General features: G+C 36.4%; 1 protein-coding gene and 1 non-coding gene across 3 annotated transcripts in view; both read left to right on the top strand.

The window, feature by feature from the left end:
* The window catches only part of LOC114356981 (RNA helicase aquarius), a 64,442-nt gene that overhangs the window by 27,913 nt on the left and 26,833 nt on the right, over positions 1-9,696 (top strand). For both annotated transcript variants that reach the window (XM_028310387.1, XM_028310386.1), the window contains 8 exons: positions 1,262-1,375; positions 2,242-2,345; positions 2,839-2,950; positions 3,573-3,786; positions 4,217-4,265; positions 4,468-4,703; positions 8,436-8,653; positions 9,255-9,424. In XM_028310387.1, coding sequence (XP_028166188.1) covers positions 1,262-1,375; positions 2,242-2,345; positions 2,839-2,950; positions 3,573-3,786; positions 4,217-4,265; positions 4,468-4,703; positions 8,436-8,653; positions 9,255-9,424 — 1,217 coding nt within the window. The remainder of the gene's footprint in view (positions 1-1,261; positions 1,376-2,241; positions 2,346-2,838; positions 2,951-3,572; positions 3,787-4,216; positions 4,266-4,467; positions 4,704-8,435; positions 8,654-9,254; positions 9,425-9,696) is intronic.
* On the top strand, positions 927-998 carry TRNAD-GUC (transfer RNA aspartic acid (anticodon GUC)). The gene has a single exon. It is a non-coding gene; the product is annotated as a tRNA-Asp (tRNA).

Here is a 9,696-nt window from a genome sequence, read left to right as displayed (position 1 = left end):
CACTATGCATATTAAAAAAATAATTTTATATCTATATTCCTAGTTTAATCGAACGCAAGAAATACACAGTTATTTATGACAGTATATCAAGCTTTAACTTGTTTCTTTGTTAAATTATGTAACTTTAATAAAACTACAGAAAACACTCAAATCTGCTATGAAATTACGTGTAAAATATAAATAAGCACAAGCATGAGTAATTAAAGTATTTAGTTACGTTCTTTATAACATACCTTAAAAATATATTTACTCTGATAAATCTGGTAAATATCGTCGTTGACGTCATTTTATCTGGCTAAGTAGTTTACATAAAACTCATGCATGACTAAGTATGGAGATACCGATTTTTTTACGTTTATTGTAATTGGTCAAAAAGTAATTTCACCTAATAAAACATTAAAATAAAATAAAACAAGTCTTTAATTTAGTTACATTTTAATTTTTTTATGAAATAAAAATAATTCAAATTAATCTATGTTAAACAATTGACCTACATTTTAACGTAAAATGTAATTAACTGTGTTAAAAAGCTTTTTTTACTTTTTTTCTCCAGTGTTAAATTGGTTAAATCAAGCTTTTTTCGCTTTGCATTGTGAACTGTAGTGTATTATAATGTAACCGTACACCGCTAGATGGTGTTAATGCAATGAAATATTTGGTTCGTTTCTTGCGAAAACCAAACTTTACTAGCCGTTCAGTCAGACAAACCAGTCACAGATGGCAGCACTGTAGAGTTAGATAAAAATATATTAAAATACATACAATGAAATAAAAATAATAAAACAACACTATACATAGTTAGAACATTGAAAAAAAGTTTCTAATGGTCTTCAAGTCTTCAACCCTTCAAGACTACATCGTGATTGAAGATTTAACTTTATACATTGTAGTAACAAAAATCCCGTAATTTCGCCGTCGCTAGCAAGTCTTCGGTAGTATAGTGGTCAGTATCCCCGCCTGTCACGCGGGAGACCGGGGTTCGATTCCCCGCCGGAGAGAATTTTTTGAATTTTGTTTTCAATATAATATTACTTATCATTTTGATAAGTCCATTGTTTTTATATATTTTTTTATAGATTGAATTTAGTGACTTTTTTATTTGCTCTTCTAACCGCGGCCCGTGCCGCGGCGCGGCTTCGTTCGCTTGTTTTTAAATGAAATAAAAATACGTCTACGTATACATATAGAATTTACATTTTATTTTGTTCTGAAAGCTTGTTTTTAAGTTTTTTTTAAATTTAACAATGATTTCTTGTTTCAGCTTCTTCAAATGCTGAAGTTCTACGCTCGATTTGAAATTTCGGATGAGACGGGCGATCCCATGTCTGACCGTGATATGAAGCTGCAGCACTACTCACGGATCACGTCGCTTCAGGTGAGTAAAGAAAGAAAGAAAGAGAAGTATTTATTTGATGCAAGTATTTAAGAGCGTTTACGCCGATTGGCGCAAAAACAGTACTTTTTCAACTCGTTACAATCATTAACCAGTAATATTACAAATTTATAGGTATAGTTATAGGCATAAATAGTTAGGCAATTTCGTCGTCTAAATAGTTAATTGAGAAAATATTGCGATTAGTTTAGTATTTAAGAATTCTATCAAGATAAGTCCACACAGGTTTTGTAAATTTCCACTTTAGCGTCAGTTTACAAGCTGAAATTTTTATAAAAATACTGTGAAAACGATTTAACAAACATTTATATCCTATAGCATAGATCCTTGGGCAAATAGTTATCTGAGAAAATTTTTAGATTTAAGCATTTTACAATAAGAAATCACAAATTTAAAAAACGTGAAATACCCAAAAATCAAAGTGATTTTTACACCATTATTCTTCTTTAATTCAACATAAAAATAGCTTAATATAATAAAATAACATCTTCTTTAAAATATTTACTTTGAAAAGATATATAATTCATTGTTATTGTTTTGCTATAAACATTTGGAAACTATTAAAAAACGCCGCGCGCGAATCATTTCCAATGATGCCCCTTGAAACGCCGCGCTTCGCGTAAACGCTCTTAAAGCATTACAAATAAAATAAGTAACAACACAAAGTAGTATTTAAAGTAGTGTTTAGTAACAACAGTAGTAACAGTAGCACTATCATCATCATCATCATTTCAGCCACAGGACGTCCACTGCTGAACATAAACCTCCCCCAATGATTTTCACATCGCGCGGTTGGCAGCGGCCTGCATCCAGCGGAATAATAACCTTGGTATTTTATTTATTCCCAGAAAGCTGCATTCGCGAAGTTTCCAGACTTGCGACTATTTGCTCTGGCCAATGTCGCTAGCGTCGATACCAGGGAGTCCTTACAAAAGCATTTTGGGAATCTCAGGTATGTTGTCCAGTTCATTCACCGAGAAAGTCAGGCCTGTTTGTTATGATTAGTTTAATTATTTAAATTCATCTTAATTATTTGGCTTGAACACGTATTAGTCGTGCGGGTCCGGCAGAAAAAAATAGTATGATGTACCACTCCCGCTCATCCCGTAGATAATTTTGAGAAAAGTTGAGAATTCCAAAGATTAGTTTATTCTGTTTACTTGAGTTCCTAATATCGTTTAACGCAGCTTTTTCCAAAGTGGTAAGCGGTAAGACCCAAAAAAATAATTTATTCTCAAAGTGGGCAGTAGAAAAACTAACTTTGGGAACCCCTGGTTTAGCGCGTCATTTGGTCTTCTAACATACGATGATGACCTTATTTAGATAATCTCCTTAATATACTTGAAGAACTTAATGGCTTGTATGTCATTCACAAATGAAATCGTCATTTATATCTAATAAATGAACCTAAAAACCCTTATATTTTATTGAACCATATTTTGCAGTGAAAAAGCACTACGTGCCATCGCCACATACCTGAATCTGGTACCCGCAGAAGGCAAGGAGGCGGAGGCGGCGTGGCATCGCCTGGATAAGGATTTCCTCAAGGAATTATTGGTAACACAAAAAATACTTTTACTAAGAAAAAGTGACTAATTGTTGTATAAAGACAATGAAGCGTCTCTGGTTTATCACAACATACACATTCACCGCTGACTCATCTTGATAATCTAGCCTTAGAAATTGCCGTTTTTTACGGAGAAGTTAAGGAAAGTTCATTTTTCAGAAAGATGAGTAGGTCGTTTTTCAAGAATGACAAATTACGAAATACTGCAGCATCTGTCGCCATTACGGCGAGTCTTTTTAGAGCTTCAATTTTAGTTGATTTTTTAAATAAACAATAAGTTATACACTAGGTACTTACGTTACGTAGATGTAATTTCATGAATCCTTATTGTAATGAATAATTGAAAAGTCAATTGAATAACTGGAATTATAAATTGATGAATATTGAAAAGAAACTAGCAATTTCATAGACCTTATTACAAGCTTTATTTATTTATCCAAATGATTTACATGCATAACTTACGAGTTATTTGTAATTCCATGCACACTAAGGCAGAGTTGCACCACCTTACTTTAACAGTAATGGGTGTTTTAATATGATTTTGACAGAATTTGACGTTTCATAAAGTTAAAGTAAGATAGTGCAACCCCTAATTGTACAAATATTGTGTAGATATCGCGCCACGAGCGTCGTATATCCCAACTGGAGGAGCTGAACTCTATGCCCTTGTATCCCACGGAGGACGTGATATGGGACGAGAACGTGGTTCCTACAGAGATATACAGCGGCGAGAACTGCCTCGCGCTGCCAAAATTGAACCTGCAGTTCTTGACGCTGCACGACTATCTGCTGAGGAACTTCAACCTGTTCCGATTGGAGAGCACATGTAAGTACAGTAAAGTCAGTTTTTTTTCCAGATCGTCGGTCCACCTAGTACGGGGCCTGCCCAGTGCCCACACTAAGTACGTCTTCCGGCCCGTGGTTGCCATTGGAGAACTTTTCTGCCCCAGCAGCCATCAGCTCTACGATTTATGTGCCCCGCCCACTGCCAATTGATTTTAGCAATTCTGCGGGCTATGTCGGCCATTATAGTCTTACTGCGGAAAATATCCGTAAAGGAAAATATTATTAAAGGAACCCTAAAAATACAAACGGAAAATAATATGGAAATGAACTTAATATGGTCATAATTGCCATGCGATGTTTAGCATATAAGCTATTATGATCTCTAAAATCCTGGATATAATATTAATTCATATATTTTTATTGCAAAATCGCTCAACTACGATGTCGACTAATATGAGTTGTTCTTTCAGACGAAATTCGTCAAGACATAGAAGATGCCGTCTACAGATTAGCTCCATGGTAAGGATGAATATCTATTTCCTTATTATGCTTTCAAAGTTCAAACTCGAGCACAAGTTTAAGCCCTTTCAATTTCAAGCTTTTTTATATGGCTTGTTGATACTGCTATTACAGGTTTAAATATGTCCTTGTTTAGTTGACTTTTGATCATTTTTCCATAACACGGACCTAGCAGTTTGTATGAACAAATGACCCTTTACAGGCGTTCTGAAGATGGGAGCGTATACTTCGGTGGCTGGGCCCGGATGGCCCACCCGGTCAAGAGTTTCGCAGTGGTGGAAGTGGCCAAGCCGAACATAGGCGAAAAGGCTCCTTCGCGCGTCAGAGCTGATGTGTCCGTCACTTTAAGCGTTAGGAACGAAATCAAGCACGAGTGGGAAAGCCTCAGAAAACACGATGTATGCTTCCTGATCACAGTCAGACCCAGTCAGGGGATAGGTATGTTTTTTTATTTATTTTTTTATAACCCGTGGCGGCGGAGCATGTATTTGTTTACGCCAGCCAGTCATCACTTGCTCAAACAGAGCGAGCCACAGTCTGGGGCGGAACCGCGAAAGAATGTCTAGACCGTTTTACCCGGACAATAATTCGCTACTCCCACCCAAAGACTTTAGAGGACACCGTCAGGTTTTCGTGAGTAGGCCCTGCCCATCTAGCAGGGTAACCCTCACATAACCCCGGGCCATTGGATATGCAATTTTCATGTATATCCTGCCTAACGAAAAAAAAGGTATTTTTTTTTACTAATCACCTGATAAAAGTTTTTGGCCTGCATCTCAACTGATAGAAAGTAATTGAAAACCACAGAGGATCTTTCTATCTTATCTCCAGCGACCGAAATACAACAATGCTGTTTACGTTATTTTTATGACGACAGATTTAGATACGATGGTTGTGGTTAGCAAGCCAAACCGATCAGATTTTTCCCATCCCCACTGTGAATCGAACCACGTCTGAGACTGTTTTATCCCAATACCACAGAGGCGGTTAATTTAATCAACTAATCAATATTCCGGTATCCACTCGCAAGGGTGATTAGAAGTCTAAACCATTCCATGATTTGTGTTGTGACCACTTTATTAACGTTTCAAGTATTGAATTATGGCATAACCAACGTTTCTTATACGGTGTCGTCTAGCGGACAATTATTTACAGCCTAATAAATTCCGTAAAGCCTCGAAACCCATACTGATGACAAATGTACTAACCGCTACGCGTGATTACTGCCGTGAGAATGTTGAGAAGTTCTGTGAGTGTATATGTTCTCTTTCTTTTTCCGATGTCTATAATTCACATAATCTTGAAGTATCTTTCGAAATATTTTATAGCGATTTGATAATGTAATGTTCTATAATGTATGTTTTCCCACGATCAAAGTAAAAATTACTAATAAACCGGTTAAGCTCAACTGGTTAACTAGAGGTATCAGAATATCTTGTAAAACGAAACGTTCCTTATATGTGAAGTACAAGAAAAATGGGAATAACAAACTTATAAACAAATCTAAATTCAAAAAGTATGACAATATTTTAAAGAAATGCATACAAAAATCTCAAAAAATTATCAATTTAAGGCGCATTCGAATGAGTAAAAACAAGGCCAAGGCTACTTGGGGCGCCATTTCATCTTCTTTGACTGATCGTTTATATCAAAATGACATTGAATTTATTAAATATAATAATACGACATTTACCGATCCGTCTGACATTAGCAATATTTTAAATAATTATTTTACTAATCTTTCAACTGACCAAACTTTAATGTCTAATACTGATAATATTAATTTTCCAAACATTTATAATAATTTAAATACAATATTTATTAATCCAGTCGATGCCCATGAAATATATACAATAATTATGTCGCTGAGCAACAGTAAAACTAGTGGTTATGACGAAGTTACTACATTAGTGCTGAAGGCCTGTGCCAAATCAATATGTCTTCCACTTGCACATATAATTAATTTGTCATTTCTGCAGGGCTCATTCCCGGAACCACTTAAAATGTCCATTGTTAAACCTCTCTTTAAGAAGGGAGATAAATCTGATCCAGGCAATTACCGGCCTATTACTATGGTTCCAATATTATCAAAAGTCCTTGAAAAAGCGATGCTTTTGAGGTTGAATAGCTTCATTAACAAACATGAAATCCTCCATAAAGATCAGTTTGGTTTTCGCAGTGGAAGTTCTACTTCTCTAGCGGGTTTTACTTTGATAAGGACTATCACGGAATACCTGAATGGTAGTAGCGGTCCGGTTTTGTCGTTGTTTATGGACCTGAGCAAGGCATTTGACTTTGTCGACCACGGCATACTTCTCCGTAAACTATATTGTTATGGTATTCGTGGCAAAGCGCTTGATTGGCTAAACAGTTATCTACAAAATAGAAAACAGTGTACTGAGGTGACCAGAGTCATTAGAGATGCCAAGAAGAACTTCATAAAGCGTAACTTCAGATCTATGGAGCTCATGAATGATTCTGGTGTTCCGCAGGGGAGCATATTGGGCCCATTACTATTCTTATTGTTTATTAATGACTTGCCGAGGCATATGACACATAAATGCATTTTATTTGCCGATGACACTACGCTTGTGGTCAAAGTGGAGGATAAGTGTCTTGCACAACAAACTTTAAGAAAAGCCTTAGAAGATATAATTAAATGGACAGATAATAACAAATTGCGTATAAATATAAATAAAACTAAAATAATTCAATTCAATTCTTATAATACTAATCCACTACATCTTGACATTGAATATAAAAATGAGAAGGTATGCGAGGTAGCCTTGTTTAATTTCCTAGGAATAACTGTAGACTCACACCTGAACTGGAAGGAGCATATTAATCTTGTATGCCAAAAACTCAGTCGATACGTATTTGCCCTCCAAAGGATACGCCAAACTATTTCTTTTGATGCAGCTATGGCTGCGTATCATGCCTATGTCTCATCGGTGTTAGGTTATGGCTTATTGTTGTGGGGCAACTCAGTAGATGTAGACAGAGCATTTAAAATGCAAAAAAGATGCATACGGGTGATAAATGCGGCTTGGTATCTAGACAGTTGCAGGCCACTATTTAAGAAATGTAATGTCCTGCCTCTTCCATGCATGTATATAAGAGATGTGTGTATATTTGTAAAAACCCATCCATATTATTTCAAAAAACGCAGTGATGTGATAACCCGTCAAAAAAGAGCTAAATTCGCAAACCTATTGTTTAAACCCCAATGCCACAAAGTAATATATAAGAAAAATGTTTATAATATGTGTATAGAAATATATAACAATTTACCTGAAGAACTAAAAGTACTTGAAGGGAATGTATTTAAGAAGAAATTGATAAATTGGTTACTGAGCCATGGTTTTTATAGCATTGACGAATATTTTAACTTAAATAGATAGTGTATGAATTTTATTGTGACATCTACATTTAACTTTTGACATTGTAAATTTATTATACGGAAATATTAATACATTAATTTGATTTGTGACATTGTATGTTAAATAATAATCTGACTGATAAAATATTTGTACGTCTGCTTGCAGGCAACTAGTCTTAACATGCTCCCGCATGTCTAGAATGATTGCTCAATGTTGATTTACTCGATTTTCTCTTGATGGGAACATGTAACACAAAAATAAAATTTCCAATATTACAGACCTTCTAGAGCAGATGCCGCGAAAACTATACAAGATATAGAAAAACTTGACGGTCTCATCCGTAGCAAATTGAATAAGCTTTTTTTGGTTCATAGTAGTCATGTCACCAGGACGCATAGTTTCCGAGGATTAAGCGAAAAACCGAAAAGTGGCACCTTTAAACCCCCCTCTCCCCGCCGGCTCAAGGGCTAAGGGTGGGGACTTTTGCTATGTTCACCTCCTAACTAGTCTAAATAAAGTCCTGCAGTCAGAAATTGTGTTCTTCAGTTTTCCATCTATAATGCTTTATTGACTGGACTATCAATGAAGTACAGTTAGCGAAAGTATTAAGCTCTACATATTAAACTACACTATTTTGTTTCAAATTATCACTATTACTGTGCTATTACTAATTACATAATACCAATGATAATGTCCGTCGTGTTTATAAAGATAACCTGTTATTTCTAAGAGTGGTAAATACTGCTTTTATACGTGAAATATAATACAAAAGAAAACTTTATCTTGACAGGCACCAAATACGACTACAGAAAGAGCATGGTGGACCAAGCTGGCATAGTGTACGTCAGAGGGTGCGAAGTCGAGGGTATGCTGGACGCTTCTGGGAGGGTCATAGAGGAGGGCCCCGAACCGAAACCGGAGTTGGAAGGAGACACCAGAACGTTCCGGTTGCTTCTAGACCCCAATCAGTATAGGCTGGATTTGGACAGAGCCAGCAAAGGCAATGAGGTTTGTAAAAAAATAATATCTAAGTGACTTGATTTACTTAATATCCTATGGTCCCCTAGAAGGGGCAGAGGGTGTCCACAACAGTCCTCCATCGCGTTCAGTCTTGAACTTTGCGGGTGATTTCTCTCCAAGTCTTGCTGATTTTCTTCGCCTCGTCTGCTACAGTACGCCGCTAAGTTTCTTTGACTCACAAATATCTCAAGTATAGAAAAACCCTGTTTCACTTGGTTGAGAACGACTATCGATTTCATTTTTTTATGTTTTCGGAAAGGGAGATTCTTATAAAAAGGAATGTTGAGAAAATTGTAAATTCTTAGCGAAAAATTTAAACTAAATGTTTGCTATAATTTCTACTCCTTTTCTATTCTTTAATCGGCGAATTAGTATTGTCAAAATGACCTCACTTAACCCACTTGTTACGGAATTCACTTTTTCTATCACACCCACGAAGTTTGTCTAACCTACCACACACCCTGTATAAGATAATAATGAATGAAATCTGATTGGTTATTCAAAAGACATCTTCTCTCCACTCCGTTTAGGTAGAAACTGGAAACCAGGCCTTACTGACTGAAGTAATATTGTCATTTTATTTTTACAGGACGTGTATGAAACGTTCAACATTGTGATGCGGCGTAAACCAAAGGAGAACAACTTCAAGGCAGTGCTCGAGACTATTAGAGAACTGATGAACACTGAATGCGTGGTGCCCGAATGGCTACACGATATCGTTTTGGGCTACGGTGACCCGGGCCAAGCGCACTATACCAGGTACGTGCTGTAGGCCTAGGATGCGCGCTACGATAAACTTTTATCGACTTTGCACTTTGTCGTCTAAAATCGTCGATAAGGTTTTAACGTAGCGTGCACTTTAGCCCGGCAGCATAATAATTTTCCATAGGAGAACACCAGAGTCAATGTGGCAATTTTGTATGCTTTGGAGAAACAAATCAGTCTCTAGGGAGTAGACAACACAGCTGTCAATGAGGGCTATCGTTTTAGCGCTCACCAGTTAGCGCCACTGTAGAGTAAGGTCCTGTCAC

This window comes from Ostrinia furnacalis, unplaced genomic scaffold (genome assembly GCF_004193835.3).
Source record: "Ostrinia furnacalis isolate ACB-3 unplaced genomic scaffold, ASM419383v2 OfSCF3012, whole genome shotgun sequence".
In the NCBI taxonomy this organism is placed as follows: Eukaryota; Metazoa; Arthropoda; class Insecta; order Lepidoptera; family Crambidae; genus Ostrinia; species Ostrinia furnacalis.
This window is presented reverse-complemented; position numbering and strand designations above follow the sequence as displayed.